At 42.7% G+C, this 21,980-nt stretch overlaps 1 protein-coding gene across 1 annotated transcript in view; it reads left to right on the top strand.

Moving 5' to 3' along the window:
- LOC124717276 (poly [ADP-ribose] polymerase tankyrase-1-like) overlaps positions 1-21,980 on the top strand; it is a 93,957-nt gene that overhangs the window by 44,178 nt on the left and 27,799 nt on the right. Inside the window, exons 5-6 of the mRNA XM_047244090.1 lie at positions 11,668-11,799; positions 19,340-19,471. Of these exons, the coding sequence (XP_047100046.1) occupies positions 11,668-11,799; positions 19,340-19,471 (264 nt within the window). The remainder of the gene's footprint in view (positions 1-11,667; positions 11,800-19,339; positions 19,472-21,980) is intronic.

Here is a 21,980-nt window from a genome sequence, read left to right as displayed (position 1 = left end):
TCTCTACATACTTCTTTGCGTTCACAGAGTCAGTAGCATCCAGCTTGAAGATTAAATGTCAACCTTTGAATAACCATGTATATTTCCCAATTCACCATTAGATTAGATTAGATTACATCCGTAATTCCGTGGATTCTGTTAAACGCCTTGATAGCTTCAGGTTGGATGAGTCAGATATCATGGTGAGTTTTGACGTCGTTTCCTTGTTTACGAGGGTACCCCTGCGAGAGTCACTAGAATTGATTAGTCAGACGTTTGACGAGAAGACCACTGCACTTTTTAGGCATGTCTTGACTTCCACGTATTTTCTTTTTAATGGAGAATACTGCGAACAAACGGAGGGAGTTGTCATGGGTAGCCCACTCTCACCGGTGGTAGCGAATTTGTACATGGAAAACTTCGAGGAGGAAGTCCTGTCGTCATCCGAATGGAAACCTACTTGCTTTTTCCGTTACGTGGACGACACGTTCGTCAACTGGCCACATGGTATGGATAAGCTCCTTGACTTCCTTACACATCTAAACTCCATACACCCCAACATCAAATTCACTATGGAGACTGAAACGGAGGGTAAATTACCTTTCCTTGACATCTTGGTCAAGAGAAGGGCTGACGGCACCCTAGGTCATGGGGTGTATCGGAAGACAACGCACACTGATCCGTATTTGCATACAGACAGCTGCCACCACCCTTCACAGAGGAATGGGGCACTTAAAACGCTTGTACATAGGGCGCGCACTATCTCCGACGCAGAGAGTCTACCCCAGGAATTGGAACATCTGAGAACTGTATTTCGAAAAAATGGGTACTCAGAGTGGCAGATTCAACGTGCTCTCCGCCCAACCACTACAGCACAACCTGTGGAGATGGATGAAATCACGAGGAGGAGGTAGGCACTGCGTTTATTCCATATACAGGCGCACTCTCGGGGAAAATCGCTCGCATTTTGAAGAAACACCCGGTCGGAACTGCGTTTTGTCCTACGAATAAAACTCGTGCATTGGTGGGGATCGCCAAAGATGACCTCGATTTGAGGAAGGCCGGCGTGTACCAGATTCCGTGTCAATGTGGCAAGTCGTATATTGGTCAGACGATGCGTACCGTCGAGGATCGATGCCGTGATCACGAGGCACACTCGACTGATGTATCCGAGCAAGTCGGCGGTCGCTGAACATTGTTTGTCGGAAAATCACGCTATGGAGTATGAACGCTCGAGGATTCTGGTACAGACGTCGAGATACTGGTACAGCGTTGTTAGAGAGGCCATCGAAATTCGCATCAATGACGACCTCATAAACCGTGACTGTGGCTATAATCTTAGCAAGGCTTGGGAACCAGCGATTGGGTTAATCAAGAGTAATTCGAGCAAACGTATAGTTGTGACGACCACGGTGGACAGAGCCATTACTCCGACGTCATCTCAGACGCCGTCGCAATCTGTTCCACCGCGCGAACGTGGCGCGGGGCGCGGACAGCGGAGGGAGCGACCCGCGGGAGGAGGGTATTTAAATCGGCCGCCGCCGCGACCGAACCCAGTTCCCTCCGAGGAGTCATAGCGTACGGATCTCCGTGCCGGCACGTTCACAGGAGCTCAGTCCGTCAGTTCACCTGATGATGGAGACATGTATGATCGCCGAAATATTGTGCCCGTTGGACACTAGACCGTCAGTACGCCCGTGGATATTTTGATTACATTAGATTAGTACTTGTTCCATAGATCATGACTACGACACTTCGCAATGATGTGGAACGTGTCAGGTTAATAAAAGGTGTCTATACAAGATTTTACATTAGACAAAATATTGCATGACACTCAATATTTGTAATTATTTTTTGTTATGGGGTTTGGGAAATTACCCACTTACTATATCCAAAAATTCATCTAATGAGTAGAAGGAGTTGCCATTAAGAAATTCTTTTAATTTCCTTTTAAATGCTATATGGCTATCTGTCAGACTTTTTATGCTATTAGGTAAGTGACCAAAGACTTTTGTGGCAGCATAATTTACCCCCTTCTGAGCCAAAGTTAGATTTAACCTTGAGTAGTGAATATCATCCTTTCTCCTAGTGTTGAAGCCATGTACACTGCTATTACTTTTGAATTCATTCGGATCGTTAATAACAAATTTCATAAGTGAATATATACATATTGTGAGGTTACAGTGAAGATTTCTAGCTCTTTAAATAAGTGTCTGCAGGATGATCTTGGATGAGCTCCAGCAGTTATTCTGATTACACGCCTTTGTGCAATGAACACTCTTTTACTCAGTGATAAGTTACCCCAGAATATGATGCCATACGAAAGCACAGAATGAAAATAGGCGTGGTAAGCTAATTTACTCAGATGTATATCGCCAAAATTTGCAATGACCCTAATAGCATAAGTAGCTGAACTCAAACGTTTCAGCAGATCCTCAGTGTGTTTTTTTCCAGTTCAACCCCTCATCAATGCATACACCTAGAATATTCTACCTTAGCTGCCAATTTCTGATCGAAGTCTATATTTATTAATGGGGTCACTCCATTTACTGCGTGGAACTGTATATACTGTGTTTTGTCAAAGTTTAATGAGAGCCCATTTGCAGAGAACCACTTAATGATTTTCTGAAAAACATCATTTACAATTTCACCAGTTAATTCTTGTCTGTCGGGTGTGATAGCTATACTTGTATCATCGGCAAAAAGTACCAGCTTTGAATCTTCGTGAATATAGAATGGCAAGTCTTTAATATATATTAAAAACAGCAGAGGACCCAAGACCGAACCTTCCAGCACCCCATTCTTGATTGTTCCCCAGTTTGAGAATTCACCAGTTTTTTGCATATTATGTGAACCGTTTATTTCAACTTTCTGCACTCTTCCAGTTAGGTATGATTTAAACCATTTGAGCACTGCCCCATTCATACCACAGTACTTGGGCTTATCTGGAAGTATTCCATGATTTACACAATCAAAAGTCTTTGATAGATCACAGAAAATCCCAATGGGTGACTTCAGGTTACTCAGAGCATTTAATATTTCATTTGTGAAAGTATCTATAGCATTTTCCGTTGAACAACCCTTCTGGAAACTAAACTGACATGTTGTTAAAACTTTATTTTTACAAAGGTGTGAAGCTACTCTACAATACATTACTTTTTCAAGAATTTTGGATAAGGCAGTCAGAAGAGAGATTGGGCAGTGGTTGTTGACATCAGACGTATCCCCTTTTTTGTACAGTGGTTTAACAATGGCATACTTCAGTCTATCTGGGACAATACACTGCTTCAGAGAGCTATTACATATGTGGCTAAGAATCCCACTTATTTATTGGGAACAAGCTTTTATTATCCTGCTGGAAATGCCATCAATGCCATGTGAGCTTTCATTCTTGAGAGAGTTTATTATCCTCCTAATGTGTGTGTGTAAATTGCCTCCAAAAACGTTCAAATGTGTGTGAAATCTTATGGGACTTAACTGCTAAGGTCATCAGTTCCTAAGCTTACACACTACTTAAGCTAAATTATCCTAAGGACAAGCACACACACCCATGCCCGAGGGAGGACTCGAACCTCTGCCGAGACCAGCCGCACAGTCCACGACTGCAGCGCACTAGACCACTCGGCTAATCCCGCACGGCAAATTGCCTCCCCTCTTTTGTTTTATAGTATGCAACGTTTGTAAACAACACCAGGTCTTGACAGACCGTGTTTATCCGTTGCCTGGCCCTTATCCTCGTGGGTCATTAAAGTACCAACACGAAGGAAAAAGGCTTGCTACAGCCAGCTATTGCTTCAGTGGCTGAAACTGGTGGAGGCTGAAAAACTGGCCATGGATGGAAGGTCACTGAAACATAATTGTTTGGTGTTATATTGAAACGTCCCCTTAGAAAAATTTATGAATGACTGTGCTGATAAACCTCTTACGTTATTTGATTTTCAAACAGCTGAGCAGAACTGAAAGTACTCAGACATTTCTCTCTTCACTTATTCTGATCAACACTAAACTGACACAATATTTTTAGCGCAACGCAGTCTGACTTTCAATAATCCCTACAAAAGAATGGCCCTGACTAACATTAACCTATATCTTTCACGAATCACTTACCTCACAAAAATCTTAGTTACTCGAACTACTGCAATACAGCGAGCGCCACTACTGCCAGCTAAACAAAAGATTCTAACTAATGAAGGCACTAACTACTGATAGGCACACTCAGCAAATGAAAGATTTTGATAGAGAACAAACAATGTATTTACCTTAATAGTGTTCAAAAGTCATTATATGCTCTCTCTGATGGACACACGTCCAGATCATCTGCTCCGCCACCTCACCCCCCCCCCCCCACACACATCCACCACTGCTGGCGGCTCACCTCCAACTGCGCAACGCTACGGGCTGTTAACAGCCAACTGCCCAATAGCGAATATTACAACGATGCCAACCAGACACAGATTGCACAAAGCACAACCAGTGATTTTCATACAGAGCGCTAGGTGACGTTACCAACATAAAAAAACCTAAACAGCCTACTTACAATATATCTGCTTCTAGAGCAGGACAATAGATTTTTTTGTATTCTAGGATATGTAAATTGAGTCTTTGTTGTTGTGGGAAATGAGGCACAAGTGGCTGGACAGAAATGACACGTTGGATGGCGCCAGTGTGTTTGGCACGAAAGCAATGGCTCCCGCTGTGCACGGACATAGACGTCACCTGCTTTTTGTGTTGAGTCATCTGGCTGGCCTACTGACGCCACCTGTGCAGCCTCTGGGTTGTTTGTCACACATCCACATCACAACTCGGTGTCCGGAATGCGTGGCGTTTTTACGCTGCCGCCATCTCGGTTCCAGGGGAGAACTGGCTGCAATCCCAGTGTGCTCTCTCGGCACGCAGCTCTCGCTGGCCGTTTGTTGGGTCACCAGTAGTGTCAGGAAGCGACCTCACACAACATCCTATCACTGGTACAATTTACCCATTCGTATTCTTATTTCCCATTTTTTCGTAGTTTGTATTATTTCGCAGTCTTTCTTGCATCCTTCTACAGCCCGGTTCTCGATAGAAGCTGCAGACACCATCGGAGGATCATAGTACCACTTAAGTACCTCTAAAGGTTCTTGCCGGTCCACCGTGACATTGAATGCCGCCTGGTGGGGTTGCGAGCACATGATGCGGTAGCAAAAGTATGTAAGCAGAGCAGACGCGGAAGGGGGAACACACCAGCGACGATAGGGGCTGCAAATGGGAAAGTCCATTGAGACAAGCGACTTTGACAAAGAGCAGATTAAACTACTGGCCATTTAAATTGCTACACCACGAAGATGACGTGCTAGAGACGCGAAATTTAACCGACGGGAAGAAGATGCTGTGATATGCAAATGATTAGCTTTTCAGAGCATTCACACAAGGCTGGCGCCGGTGGCGACACCTACAACGTGTCGACATGAGGGAAGTTTCCAAACGATTTCTCATACACAAACAACAGTTGATCGGCGTTGCCTGGTGAAACGTTGTTGTGATGCCTCGTGTAAGGAAGAGAAATGCGTACCATCACGTTTCCGACTTTGATATACGTCGGATTGTAGCCTATCGCGATTACGGTTTATCGTATCGCGACATTGCTGCTCCCGTTGATCGAGATACAATGACTGTTAGCAGAATATGAAATCGGTGGGATCAGGAGGGTAATACGGAACGCCGTGCTGGATCGCAACGGCCTCGTATCACTATCAGTCGAGATGACAGGCGTCTTATCCGCATGGCTGTAACTGATCGTGCAGGCACGTCTCGATCCCTGAGTCAACAGATGGGGACGTTTGCAAGACAACAACCATCTGCACGATTAGTTCGACGACGTTTGCAGCAGCATTATCAGCTCGGAGACCATGGCTGCGGTTACCCTTGACACTGCATCACAGACAGGAGCGTTTGCGATGGTGTACTCAACGACGAATCTGGGTGCACGAATGGCAAAACGTCATTTTTTCGGATGAATCCAGGTTCTGTTTACAGCATCATGATGGTCACATCCGTGTTTGGCGACATTGTGGTGAACGCACATTGGAAGCGTGTATTCGTCATCGCCGTACTGGCATATCATCCGGCGTGATGGTATGGGGTGCCATTGGTTACACGTCTCGATCGCCTCTTGTTCGTATTGACGGCACTTTGAACAGTGGACGTTACACTTCAGATGTGTTACGACCCGTGGCTCTATTCCTCATTTGATCCCTGCGAAACCCTACATTTCAGCAGGATAATGCACGACCGCATGCTGCAGGTCCTGTACGGGCCTTTCTGGATATAGAAAATGTTCGACTGCTGCTCTGGCCAGCACATTCTCCAGATGTCTCACCAATTGAAACCGTCTGGGCAATGGTGGCCGAGCAACTGGCTCTTCACATTACGCAGTCACGCCCCAGAACGTGGGGCTCGGAGGCCTGTCTGCTCTGTAAAGTAACGTAGATAGCGATCTGTGGCATCTGTGCCGAAAGAGCACAATGCAGGCGTATGCTGATGTGCTTCGGAGTACACCATTCATGATACATTGTTGGACATGCAGCTCTGCAGGAGACCACCCCTACGTGTTCAAATTTTGACCCAGCTACATAGTCAATTACGATAGCAGTGGGCACACAATCTTAGGAATTCGACCGTCGATCAATCGAAACGAGTCGGCTCTTCGGGTGAATCACAGTTTTCTTACACTGGGTCCCTGGTCGTCTCCATTAACGCCGTCTTCGAGGTGAACAGCGGCTCGAAACGTGCAGCGCGCTACGGGCGCAGGCTGTTGGCAGCAGTATTACCCTGGTCTAGGAGTAGCGTCTTTGATTCATAATAAAAACGTCTTCGGTCCCGGGTTCGATCCCCGCCACTGGCTAAATGTTGATAAATAATCAGCACTGGCGGCCGAAGACTTCCGGCATATGAAGTCAGCCTCATTCTGCCAACGGCCTTGTCAAAGAGGGCGGAGGAGCGGATAGAGGTTCAGGGAACTCTCTTGTCCTAGGGGTGGGAAATTGCCCCTAAAGACGGAAGAATCAGCAATGATCAACGACATGAAGATGCAGAAGGCAATGGAAACCACTGCATTAAGGACACGTAACGTGTATCCGCAGGACGTGTGGCCTGTAATTGAAGAAGTGTCATAATGATCTCTCCATTGGCAAAAGTCCCCCATTCGGATCTCCGGGAGGGGACTGCCAAGGGGGAGGTTACCATGAGAAAAAGATTGAATAATCAACGAAAAGATAACGTTCTACGAGTCGGGGCGTGGAATGTCAGAAGCTTCAAAGTGGTAGGGAAACTAGAAAATCTGGAAAGGGAAATGCAAAGGCTCAATCTAGATATAGTAGGGGTCAGTGATGTGAAGTGGAAGGAAGACAAGGATTTCTGGTCAGATGAGTATCGGGTAATATCAACAGCAGCAGAAAATTGTATAACAGGTTTAGGATTCGTTATGATTAGGAAGGTAGGGCAGAGGGTGTGTTACTGTGAACAGTTCAGTGACCGGGTTGTTCTAATCAGAATCAACAGCAGATCAACTCCGACAACGATAGTTCAGGTATACATGCCGACGTCGCAAGCTGAAGATGAACAGATAGAGAAAGTGTATGAGTATATTGAAAGGGTAATGCAGTATGTAAAGGGGGACGAAAATCTAATAGTCAGCCGGCTGGAGTGGCCGAGCGGTTAAAGGCGCTACAGTCTGGAACCGCACGACCTCTACGGTCGCAGGTTCGAATCCTGCCTCGGGCATGGATGTGTGTGATGTCCTTAGGTTAGTTAGGTTTAAGTAGTTCTAAGTTCTAGGGGACTTATGACCACAGCAGTTGAGTCCCATAGTGCTCAGAGCCATTTGAACCACTTTTTCTAATAGTCATGGGCGACTGGAATGCAGTTGTAGGGGAAGGAGTAGAAGAAAAGGTTACAGGAGAATATTGGCTTGGGACGAGGAATGAAAGAGGATAAAGACTAATTCAGTTCTGTAACAAGTTTCAGCTAGTAATAGCGAATACCCTGTTCAAGAATCACAAGAGGAGGAGGTATACTTGGAAAAGGCCGGGAGATACGGGAAGATTTCAATTAGATTACATCATGGTCAGACAGAGATCCCGAAATCAGATACTGGATTGCAAGGCGTACCCAGGAGCAGATAAAGACTCAGATCACAATAAAGTAGTGATGAAGAGTAGGCTGAAGTTCAAGACATTAGTCAGGAAGATTCAATACGCAAAGAAGTGGGATACGGAAGTACTAAGGAATGACGAGATACGTTTGAAGTTCTCTAACGCTATAGATACAGCAATAAGGAATAGCGCAGTAGGAGGTACAGTTGAAGAGGAATGGACATCTCTAAAAAGGGCCATCACAGAAATTGGGAAGGAAAACATGGGTACAAAGAAGGTAGCTGCGAAGAAACCATGGGTAACAGGAGAAATACTTCAGTTGATTGATGAAAGGAGGAAGTACAAACATGTTCCAGGAAAATCAGGAATACAGAAATACAAGTCGTTGAGGAATGAAATAAATAAGAAGTGCAGGGAAGCTAAGACGAAATGGCTGCAGGAAAAATGTGAAGACATCGAAAAAGATACGACTGTCGGAAGGACAGACTCAGCATACAGGAAAGTCAAAACAACCTTTGGTGACATTAAAAGCAGCGGTGGTAACATTAAGAGTGCAACGGTAATTCCACTGTTAAATGCAGAGGAGAGAGAAGATAGGTGGAAAGAATACATTGAAAGACTCTATGAGGCTGAAGATTTGTCTGATGTGATAGAAGAAGAAACAGAACTCGATTTAGAAGAGATAGGGGATCCAGTATTAGAATCGGAATTTAAAAGAGCTTACGGTCAAATAAGGCAGAAGGGATAGATAACATTCCATCAGAATTTCTAAAATCATTGGGGGAAGTGGCAACAAAACAATTATTCACGTTGGTGTGTAGAATATATGAGTCTGGCGACATACCATCTGACTTTCGGAAAAGCATCATCCACACAATTCCGAAGACGGCAAGAGCTGATAAGTGCGAGAATTATCGTACAATCAGCTTAACAGCTCATGCATCGAAGCTGCTTACAAGAATAATACACAGAAGAATGGACAAGAAAATTGAGAATGCGCTAGGTGACGATCAGTTTGGCTTTAGGAAAAGTAAAGGGACGAGAGAGGCAATTCTGACGTTACGGCTAATAATGGAAGCAAGGCTAAAGAAAAATCAAGACACTTTCATAGGATTTGTCGACCTGGAAAAAGCGTTCGACAATATAAAATGGTGCAAGCTGTTCGAGATTCTGAAAAAAGTAGGGGTAAGCTATAGGGAGAGACGGGTCATATACAATATGTACAACAACCAAGAGGGAATAATAAGAGTGGACGATCAAGAAAAAAGTGCTCGTATTAAGAAGGGTGTAAGACAAGGCTGCAGCCTTTCGCCCCTACTCTTCAATCTGTACATCGAGGAAGCAATGATGGCAATAAAAGAAAGGTTCAGGAGTGCAATTAAAATACAAGGTGAAAGGATATCAATGATACGATTCGCTGATGACATTGCTATCCTGAGTGAAAGTGAAGAAGAATTAAATGATCTGCTGAACGGAATGAACAGTCTAATGAGTACACAGTATGGCTTGAGAGTAAATCGGAGAAAGACGAAGGTAATGTGAAGTAGTAGAAATGAAAACAGCGAGAAACTTAACATCAGGATTGATGGTCACGAAGTCAATGAAGTTAACGACTTCTGCTACCTAGGCAGTAAAATAACCAATGACGGACGGAACAAGGAGAACATCAAAAGCAGACTCGTTATGGCAAAAAAGGCATTTGTGGCCAAGAGAAGTCTACTAATATCAAATACCGGCCTTAATTTGAGGAAGAAATTTCTGAGGATGTACATCTTGAGTATAGCATTGCATGGTAGTGAAACATGGACTATGGGAAAACCGGAACAGAAGAGAATCGAAGCATTTGAGATGTGGTGCTATAGACGAATGTTGAAAATTAGGTGGACTGATAAGGTAAGGAATAAGGAGGTTCTACGCAGAATCGGAGAGGAAAGGAATATGTGGAAAACACTGATAAGGAGAAGGGACAGGATGATAGGACATCTGCTAAGACATGAGGGAATGACTTCCATGGTAGTAGAGGGAGCTGTAGAGGGCAAAAACTGTAGAGGAAGAGAGAGATTGGAATACGTCAAGCAAATAATTGAGGACGTAGGTTGCAAGTGCTACTCTGAGATGAAGAGGTTAGCACAGGAAAGGAATTCGTGGCGGGCCGTATCAAGCCAGTCAGTAGACTGACGACAAAAAAAAAAAAAAATTATGCTACGGGAGACGTTCTCCTGAACTTGCATGGGAACTGTGGTAGTACTCGAGGGTGCGCCGACAGCTGCGAACCACCTGCATCCCTTCGTGCTTGCTGTCTCCCGCGACGGCGACTTCATCTTTCAGTAGTATAATCGTCCGTGTCTCGGAGCCAGATTAGCGCTGCAGTGGTTTGAGGAACAGTATAGTGAAACCACGTTGATGCCTCGGTGGGCAAATTCGCCTGATGTAAATGCCACGGAAACCATCTGAGTGTAGATGTACGACTGCATATATTTATATTGATAACTGAAGTCAGTGAATGCACAATATTATGCCATATTTAAATCATTTGCAGTCTAATAATAACAAATATTAGGAGTAATATGGTATTAGGTTGGTTAGCACGTCCAAGTAGATGTGTCAAGAGCAGCAAGTCAGGTGCTGAAGTGTGGACATGTGGATGCAAATGTTGAGTCTATACTGGCAAGTGTAGTCCACTTAATGGTGCTGCAGTTGTGGACATGCGAAAACATCAGGTAGTACATTATGTGACTTATTTTTGGGAATACTGTTAGACACAGAGGAAACATAACTAGCACACAGGAGTGGGTAGACGTTATGGTACCAATGACGACAATATCTGCTCTCTATACCCATTGCAAAGCGTAAATGTATATATGCGTTGTCTCTGTTTTCTTTACTGATCTTACTCAGACACTTAAACTTTGCAGTCAAATGATATTCAACATTGGCCTGTTCATTGAGGGTACTCGTTGGCTAATATGAATCAAATACAGGCACTGGGATATGTTTCAATTTCTGTGATATTAATTTTTACAGCAATTAAATGGTTTACTGGAATGGCTTCATAATATCGCAAATTTTGTACCCCTTGCTTCTCTGAACGTCCTCCCCACTAGTTCAAACGATGCTCTCCTCGTTTTGCACCTGTGGCTTTACAGCCCGACCGTGACACACGAGCTGGGAACATCATTCAGTGACTACAGTGCCCAATCAGTTTATTTAAAGTTTGTGCGAGTTCTAGTTTCTGTTTTATTGTTGTTTTTATGCATTCAAATTGTGCTGTACAGTAGTTATATCGCTCCACGATAACTGTTGGCCCTTGTATGTACCTCTCATTTGCATATTGTTTTATACAACATGTATTTTTGGTATGCAACGGATTGTTGTGAGAATCTGAGGAGAAGAGGTGTGTGAACTGATTAGCTCGATGGTAAGGGATTCACCTTTGTGGTCACAGTACAGTCGCCGGCAGCGTGTGTTCCATTGTTAAGAATGACAATCCCTTAGCAGTAGTGCCTGTAGTGAGGTGCCCCCTGGCCTCCTCACTAACACGGTGTCTCCCTCGGTCCAGCACTCCAGCCACTGAAGACAGCAGGGCGACGGCGGCCGGCACCTCCAGCGAGCAAAGCTGTACTCCCGTGGCAGCTGCACCACCAGCCTGCCCCACTCCACCACCTGCTGACGCTGAAGTCTCTCGCATGAGGTGAGTTCCGTCGCAACGTGTCCACGTTTTTCATATTCACAGTATGAATTACGGGGGCGTCAGCCAGTAGTTACAGACAATAAATCACACACCATTTTATTGCATTTTCCAATAAGGCAGAGGGGAGACTCTTAACAGTAAAGTACTTGTTTCAGTCGATCTCTACATACTTCTTTGCGTTCACAGAGTCAGTAGCATTCAGCTTGAAGATTAAATGTCAACCTTTGAATAACCATGTATATTTCTCAATTCACCATTAGATTAGATTAGATTACATTAGTACTTGTTCCATAAATCATGAATACGACACTTCGTAATGATGTGGAACGTGTGAGGTTAATAAAAGGTGTCTACACAAGATTTTAAATTAGACAAAATATTACATGACACTCAATATTTTCCTTTTTTTGTGGGGTTTGGGAAATTACCCACTTAGTATATCCAAAAATTCATCTAATGAGTAGAAGGAGTTGCCATTAAGAAATTCTTTTAATTTCCTTTTAAATGCTATATGGCTATCTGTCAGACTTTTTATGCTATTAAGTAAGTGACCAAAGACTTTTGTGGCAGCATAATTTACCCCCTTCTGAGCCAAAGTTAGATTTAACCTTGAGTAGTGAAGATCATCCTTTCTCCTAGTGTTGAAGCCATGTACACTGCTATTACTTTTGAATTCATTCGGATCGTTAATAACAAATTTCATAAGTGAATATATACATATTGTGAGGTTACAGTGAAGATTTCTAGCTCTTTAAATAAGTGTCTGCAGGATGATCTTGGATGAGCTCCAGCAATTATTCTGATTACACGCTTTTTTGCACTGAACACTCTTTTACTCAGTGATAAGTTACCCCAGTACATGATGCTATACGAAAGCACAGAATGAAAATAGGCGTGGTAAGCTAATTTACTCAGATGTATATCGCCAAAATTTGCAATGACCCTAATAGCATAAGTAGCTGAACTCAAACGTTTCAGCAGATCCTCAGTGTGTTTTTTTCCAGTTCAACCCCTCATCAATGCATACACCTAGAATATTCTACCTTAGCTGCCAATTTCTGATCGAAGTCTATATTTATTAATGGGGTCATTCCATTTACTGCATGAAACTGTATATACTGTTTTTTGTCAAAGTTTAATGAGAGCCCATTTCCAGAGAACCACTTAATGATTTTCTGAAAAACATCATTTACAATTTCACCAGTTAATATTTGTCTGTCGGGTGTAATAGCTATACTTGTATCATCGGCAAAAAGTACCAGTTTTGCATCTTCGTGAATATAGAATGGCAAGTCATTAATATACAGAGTGTCCCAGCTGTCTTGTCCACCCAAAATATCTCTGGAACAGTAACAGCTATTGGAAAACGACTTTCACCGGTATCAATGTAGGGCTGGGGCCAATGAATGTACATATTTGGAAACATTCTAAAACGAAAGCATATGTGTTTTTCAACACAAACCTTTGTTTTTTTAAATGGACCTCCTAGTTTTTTCAGCAATCCATAGCATGACAAAACACATACACAATGGCGTTGATTGCATCGCAATATTCCCATTACATCCCGAGATATTGAGACGCGAAGTTGACACTTGAAACACCCGACATGCGCTGCTAGCCCACGTCCTGAGGCTCAGGCGTGAACCCCATTCTGCCCGTAATCGCAGCAGACCGTATTATTCGTTTCGGACCTCTTGATAAGTATGGAGGTGTGATTACACATGTCAATCACATCGCGATTACGGGCAGCATGGGGTTCACGCCTGAACCTCAGGACGTGCGCTAGCAGTGTCATGTCGGGTGTTTCAAGCATCAACTTAGCTTCTCAATATCTCGGGATGTAATGGGAATATTGCGAAGCAATCAACGCCATTGTGTATGTGCTTTGTCATGCTATGGATCGCTGAAGAAAAAATACAGGAGGTATACTAAAAAAACGTAAGTTTGTGTTGAAAAATACATATGCTTTCGTTTTAGAATGTTTCCAAATACGTACATTCATGGGCCCCAGCCCTACATTGATACCGGTGAAAGTCGTTTTCCAATAGCTGTTATTGTTCCAGAGACATTTTGGGTGGACAAGATAGCTGGGACACCCTGTATATTAAGAACAGCAGAGGACCCAAGACCGAACCTTGCTGCACCCCATTCTTGATTGTTCCCCAGTTTGAGAAATCACCAGTTTTTTGCATATTATGTGAACCGTTTATTTCAACTTTCTGCACTCTTCCAGTTAGGTATGATTTAAAACACTTGAGCACTGCCCCATTCATACCACAGTACTTGGGCTTATCTAGAAGTATTCCATGATTTACACAAGCAAAAGCCTTTGACAGATCACAAAAAATCCCAATGGGTGACTTCCGGTTACTCAGAGCATTTAATATTTCATTTGTGAAAGTATCTATAGCATTTTCCGTTGAACAACCCTTCTGGAAACCAAACTGACATGTTGTTAAAACTTTATTTTACAAAGGTGTGAAGCTACTCTACAATACATTACTTTTTCAAGAATTTTGGATAAGGCAGTCAGAAGAGAGATTGGGCGGTAGTTGTTGACATCGGACGTATCCCCTTTTTTATGCAGTGGCCGTCCTTCACAGAGGGCGCTAGCCAACCAGGACGCTGCAAAGCGCGTAACTAAACTGCCGAGAGCATCGCGAGAAGTCACGGCTCATATAACAAACGTAGCGAGGTTTCAGGAGTATTTGTTCTTTTGTTCAGCATATCCCGGACAGGATTAAAGGAGAAAATACAAAAATGCACTAAATGAAGCAGGCAAAAATGAATACAAACGTCTCTAAAATGAGATCGACAGGAAGTGCAAAATGGCTAAGCAGGAATGGCTAGAGGACAAATGTAAGGATATAGAGTCTTATCTCACTAGGGGTAAGATAAATACTGCCTACAGGAAAATTAAAGAGACCTTCGGAGAAAAGAGAACCACTTGCATGAATATCAAGAGCTCAGATGGAAACCCAGTTCTAAGCAAAGAAGGGAAAGCAGAAAGGTGGAAGGAGTATATAGAGGGTCTATACAGGGGCGATGTTCCTGAGGACAATATTATGGAAATGGTAGAGTAAGTAGATCAAAATGAAATGGGAGATATGATACTGCGTGAAGAGTTTGACAGAGCACTGAAATACCTGAGTCGAAACAAAGCCCCGGGAGTAGACAACATTCCATTAGAACTACTGACAGCCTTGGGAGAGCCAGTCCTGACAAAACTCTACCATATGGTGAGCAAGATGTATGAGACAGGCGAAATTCCCTCAGACTTGAAGAAGAATATAATAATTCCAATCCCAAAGAAAGCAGATGTTGACAGATGTGAAAACTACCGAACTATCAGTTTAATAAGTCACAGCTGCAAAATACTAACGCGAATTCTTTACAGACGAATGGAAAAACTGGTAGAAGCCGACCTCGGGGAAGATCAGTTTGGATTCCGTAGAAACGTTGGAACACGTGAGGCAATAATGACCCTACGACTTATCTTAGAAGAAAGAGTAAGAAAAGGCAAACATACGGTTCTAGAATTTGTAGACATAGAGAAAGTTTTTAACAATGTTGACTGGAATACTCTCTTTCAAATTCTGAAGGTGTCAGGGGTAAAATCTAGGGAGCGAAAGGCTATTTACAATTTGTACAGAAAGCAGATGGCAGTTATAAGAGTCGATGGACTTGAAAGGGAAGCAGTGGTTGGGAAGGGAGTGAGACACGGTTGTGGCCTCTACCCGATGCTGTTCAATCTGTATATTGAGCAAGCAGTAAAGCAAACAAAAGAAAAATTCGGAGTAGGAATTAAAATCCATGGAGATGAAATAAAAATTTTGACGTTCGCCGATGACATCGTAGTTCTGTCAGAGACAGTAAAAGGACTTGGAAGAGCAGTTGAACGGAATGGACAGTGTCTTGAAAGGAGGGTAATAGATGAATATCAACAAAAGCAAAACGTGGATAATGGAATGTAGTCGAATTAAGTCGGGTGCTGCTGAGGGAATTAGATTAGAAAATGAGACACTTAAAGTAGTAAAGGAGGTTTGCTATTTGGGGAGCAAAATAACTGATGATGGTCGAAGTAGAGAGGATATAAAATGTAGACTGGCAATGGCAAGGAAAGCGTTTCTGAAGAAGATAAATGTGTTAACGTCGAGTATTGATTTAAGTGTCAGGAAGTCGTTTCTGAAAGTATTTGTATGGAGTGTGGCCATGTATGGAAGTGAAACGTGGACGATAAATAGTTTGGACAAGAAGAGAATAGAAGCTTTCGAAATGTGGTGCTACAGAAGAATGCTGAAGATTAGATGTGATCGCTCTAAGCTTGTTGATACCAGTGCTACCAATTTTAATTGTATATTACAGCACTGAGGATGGTCACTAAGTGACCGAAAATCGATTTTGCGGATAATAAACAAAAAAATACGACCAATGCTCTTTCTCCTTCCAGTTGTGGTGCTCAGAATACTCCATGGAGTCGCCAATCAATTAGATGGGTAGATCACATAACTAATGAGGAGGTATTGAATAGAATTGGGAAGAAGAGGAGTTTGTGGCACAACTTGACTAGAAGAAGCAATCAGTTGGTAGGACATGTTCTGAGGCATCAAGGGTTCACCAATTTTGTACTGGATGGCAGCATGGAGTGTAAAGACCGTAGAGGGAGACCAAGAGATGAATACACTAAGCAGATTCAGAAGGATGTAGGCTGCAGTAGGTACTGGGAGATGAAGAAGCTTGCACACGTTAGAGTAGCATGGAGAGCTGCATCAAACCAGTCTAAGGACTGAAGACCACAACAACAACAACAACATGAGTGCTGTCGAGTTATTATTTCCAAAAAGCAAAGTTTTCTCTATTCTGAGTGGTACTCTTTACTGGTAATGGAAAAATACATTTTGATGAGAGGAAATTAACTGGAGTGCCATTAATTAAAAGAAGCAGCCAAGTAAAAAGAATGATATGATAGCAAACGATATGTACCACAGTCTCGCAGTTCTCCCAACTGAGACATAGGAAAGTTGGCAGCAAGGTTAATCTTGTTGAAATGAAACATTTGTTCATATGCTGACTATACCTTTTACATAGATAAGTACTTTACACACCTTGAAAATATCTTTCAAGAACAGCTGCCTACCACAAAACCATTCGAGAGAGCGATCATTTAGAGCGATCGACAAGAGCGGAGACACCGGAAGAGAGCGGGCCTCAGGAGAGAGAGAGATATCGAGAGAGACCGATCCAGACTCCGCTCGTGTTTATATACAAATAGACAACTGAAGGCAACTCCACTGTCACTCTTCCTCAGTCTCTTACTTCTCTAGAAGTCTCTTGCGGGGGAAAATGTTCAAGAGACTTCACTGCACTCCTTTCCGGTGCGACCGGTCGCATCAAATTTGGTTGTTGACGCCGCTTGCGCTGCATTTGCTGCATTATTATGAATTATAAGATACAATTGCTCTCTTTCGCTAGTTTTGACATCTGTATGCTCTCTCCCATTTAAGAATTAATTGCAATTTGACATTATAAGACAATACGCGGAATTCATACAAAAATACGACGTTTCTGACGTAGGTTTACATAAATTATTTCAGTTTTGGGACTGAAATTTATTTACAAATGAAAATAAACATTTCACCGTCCTGGTTAAAGCACAACCTGCGTGGCAAATTGGCGCCACCCAAAACCGGTGCCAAGACAACTGTTGTGCATTGCGTGCCATGGATAAGAGTGGTGAATGATGGCTGCAGAGACGTGTATGAGCTGACAGATATGCAGCCATTGAGCAGTTGACTGCCCAGATGAACTGAGGGGATATGAACAGTGTTTATTTAACGACCATTCAGTGAATGTTGGTACATATGGTCCTGCTTTTCTTCAGTGACGAAGGATGGAAATTGCATGGGAGCACCAGAACTAGGTGTACACTGAATGGCGACAGGTGGCCATTTCGGAGAATGTTTCCGTTGCACTCACTGGCTGAACTCGTCATTCTGGAAGGCACAAAGGATCGGCACAAGTATGCATCTGTCCTAGGAGACCATGTCCATCCCTACAAGCAGTTTTTTTTTCCTCGTCATCACTGCATCTACCAGTAGGATAATGCAACCTGTCACACAGCTCGCAATACATGTACATGGTGTGAAGAGCATCAGGGTGGGTGGCCTGTAATCCCCACGCCACGAAACTAGCGGATTTCAAACCAAACGAGAATGTACGGGACCACTTTGATCAAACAGTCTGTACCACGGATTTTCAAATGAGAAACCCAGCACAGATGACCTTGGCATGACAGCACATGCCTCTTGGAGCCTATCAGAACGTCATTGGTTCTCTTCCTGCATATCTCGCAGTTGCCCATGCGGTTATTTACCCTATTCAGTGTTTTGACAGGTGGTCATATTAATGGACAGTGTTGTATGTATATAACACAGAGTGTAGATGTACGACTGCATATATTTATATTGATGACTGAAGTCAGTGAGTGCACAATATTATGCCATATTTAATTCATTTGAAGTCTAATAATAACAAATATTAGGAGTAATATGGTTTTAGGTTGGTTAGCAAGTCCAAGTAGATGTGTCAAGAGCAGCAAGTCAGGTGCTGAAGTGTGGACATGTGGATGCAAATGCTGAGTCTATACTGGCAAGTGTAGTCCACTTAATGGTGCTGCAGTTGTGGACATGCGAAAACATCAGGTAGTACATTATGTGACTTATTTTTGGGAATACTGTTAGACACAGAGGAAACATAACTAGCACACAGGAGTGGGTAGACGTTATGGTACCAATGACGACAATATCTGCTCTCTATACCCATTGCAAAGCGTAAATGTATATATGCGTTGTCTCTGTTTTCTTTACTGATCTTACTCAGACACTTAAACTTTGCAGTCAAATGATATTCAACATTGGCCTGTTCATTGAGGGTACTCGTTGGCTAATATGAATCAAATACAGGCACTGGGAAATGTTTCAATTTCTGTGATATTAATTTTTACAGCAATTAAATGGTTTACTGGAATGGCTTCATAATATCGCAAATTTTGTACCCCTTGCTTCTCTGAACGTCCTCCCCACTAGTTCAAACGATGCTCTCCTCGTTTTGCACCTGTGGCTTTACAGCCGGACCGTGACACACGAGCTGGGAACATCATTCAGTGACTACAGTGCCCAATCAGTTTATTTAAAGTTTGTGCGAGTTCTAGTTTCTGTTTTATTGTTGTTTTTATGCATTCAAATTGTGCTGTACAGTAGTTATATCGCTCCACGATAACTGTTGGCCCTTGTATGTACCTCTCATTTGCATATTGTTTTATACAACATGTATTTTTGGTATGCAACGGATTGTTGTGAGAATCTGAGGAGAAGAGGTGTGTGAACTGATTAGCTCGATGGTAAGGGATTCACCTTTGTGGTCACAGTACAGTCGCCGGCAGCGTGTGTTCCATTGTTAAGAATGACAATCCCTTAGCAGTAGTGCCTGTAGTGAGGTGCCCCCTGGCCTCCTCACTAACACGGTTTCTCCCTCGGTCCAGCACTCCAGCCACTGAAGACAGCAGGGCGACGGCGGCCGGCACCTCCAGCGAGCAAAGCTGTACTCCCGTGGCAGCTGCACCACCAGCCTGCCCCACTCCACCACCTGCTGACGCTGAAGTCTCTCGCATGAGGTGAGTTCCGTCGCAACGTGTCCACGTTTTTCATATTCACAGTATGAATTACGGGGGCGTCAGCCAGTAGTTACAGACAATAAATCACACACCATTTTATTGCATTTTCCAATAAGGCAGAGGGGAGACTCTTAACAGTAAAGTACTTGTTTCAGTCGATCTCTACATACTTCTTTGCGTTCACAGAGTCAGTAGCATTCAGCTTGAAGATTAAATGTCAACCTTTGAATAACCATGTATATTTCTCAATTCACCATTAGATTAGATTAGATTACATTAGTACTTGTTCCATAGATCATGAATACGACACTTCGTAATGATGTGGAACGTGTGAGGTTAATAAAAGGTGTCTATACAAGATATTACATTAGACAAAATGTTGCATGACACTCAATATTTGTAATTATTTTTTTTTTTGGGGGTTTGGGAAATTACCCACTTAGTATATCCAAAAATTCATCTAATGAGTAGAAGGAGTTGCCATTAAGAAATTCTTTTAATTTCCTTTTAAATGCTATATGGCTATCTGTCAGACTTTTTATGCTATTAAGTAAGTGACCAAAGACTTTTGTGGCAGCATAATTTACCCCCTTCTGAGCCAAAGATAGATTTAACCTTGAGTAGTGAAGATCATCCTTTCTCCTGGTGTTGTAGCCATGTACACTGCTATTACTTTTGAATTCGTTTGGATTGTTAATAACAAATTTCATAAGTGAATATATATATTGTGAGGCTACATTGAAGATTTCTAGCTCTTTAAATAAGTGTCTGCAGGATGGTCTTGGATGAGCTCCAGCAATTATTCTGGTTACACGCTTTTGTGCAATGAACACTCTTTTACTCAGTGATAAGTTACCCCAGAATATAATGCCATACGAAAGCACAGAATGAAAATAGGCGTGGTAAGCTAATTTACTCAGATGTATATCGCCAAAATTTGCAATGACCCTAATAGCATAAGTAGCTGACCTCAAACGTTTCAGCAGATCCTCAGTGTGTTTTTTTCCAGTTCAACCCGTCAGCAATGCATACACCTAGAAATTTTGAATATTCTATCTTAGCTGCCGATTTCTGATCAAAGTCTATATTTATTAATGGTGTCATTCCATTTACTGCGTGGAACTGTATATACTGTGTTTTGTCAAAGTTTAATGAGAGCCCATTTGCAGAGAACCACTTAATGATTTTCTGAAAAACATCATTTACAATTTGACCAGTTAATTCTTGTCTGTCAGGTGTGGTAGCTATACTTGTATCATTGGCAAAAAGTATCAGCTTTGCATCATCGTGAATATAGAATGGCAAGTCATTAATACATATTAAGAACAGCAAAGGACATAAGACCGAACCTTGTGGCACCCCATTCTTGATTGTTCCCCAGTTTGAGAATTCACCAGTTTTTTGCATATTATGTGAACCGTTTATTTCAACTTTCTGCACTCTTCCAGTTAGGTATGATTTAAACCATTTGAGCACTGCCCCATTCATACCACAGTACTTAAGCTTATCTAGAAGTATTCCATGATTTACACAATCGAAAGCCCTTTATAGATCACAAAAAATTCCAATGGGTGACTTCCGGTTACTCAGAGCATTTAATATTTCATCAGTGAAAGTATCTATAGCATTTTCCGTTGAAAAACCCTTCTGGAAACCAAACTGACTTGTTGTTAAAACTTTATTTTTACAAAGGTGTGAAGCTACTCTACTATGCATTACTTTTTCAAGAATTTTGGATAGGGGAGTCAGGAGAGAGATTGGGCTGTAGTTGTTGACATCAGACGTATCGTCTTTTTATGCAGTGGTTTAACAATGGCATACGTCAGTCTATCTGGGGAAATACACTGCTTCAGAGAGCTATTACATATGTGGCTAAGAATCCCATTTATTTCTTGGGAACAAGCTTTTATTATCCTGCTGGAAATGCCATCAACTGCATGTGAGCTTTTATTCTTGAGAGAGTTTATTATCTTCCTAATGTGTGTGTGTAAATTTCCTTCAAAAATGTTCAAATGTGTATGAAATCTTATGGTACTTAACTGCTAAGGTCTGCTAAGGTCATCAGTCCCTAAGCCTACACACTACCTAAGCTTAAGTATCCTAAGGACAAACACACACACCCATGCCCGAGGGAGGACTCGAACCTCCACCGCGACCAGCCGCACAGTCCACGACTGCAGCGCCCTAGTCCGCTCGCCTAATCCCGCGTGGCAAATTGCCTCCCAAATGGTTCAAATGGCTCTGAGCACTATGGGACTTAACATCTATGGTCATCAGTCCCCTAGAACTTAGAACTACTTAAACCTAACTAACCTAAGGACAGCACACAACACCCAGCCATCACGAGGCAGAGAAAATCCCTGACCCCGCCGGTAATCGAACCCGGGAACCCGGGCGTCGGAAGCGAGAACGCTACCGCACGACCACGAGATGCGGGCAATTGCCTCCCCTCTTTTGTTTTATAGTATGCAACGTTTGTAAACAACACCAGGTGTTGACAGACCATGTT

This window comes from Schistocerca piceifrons, chromosome 9, assembly GCF_021461385.2.
Source record: "Schistocerca piceifrons isolate TAMUIC-IGC-003096 chromosome 9, iqSchPice1.1, whole genome shotgun sequence".
NCBI lineage: Eukaryota > Metazoa > Arthropoda > Insecta > Orthoptera > Acrididae > Schistocerca > Schistocerca piceifrons.
Note: the sequence above shows the minus strand (reverse complement) of the source record. Positions and strands in the feature narration are given on the sequence as shown.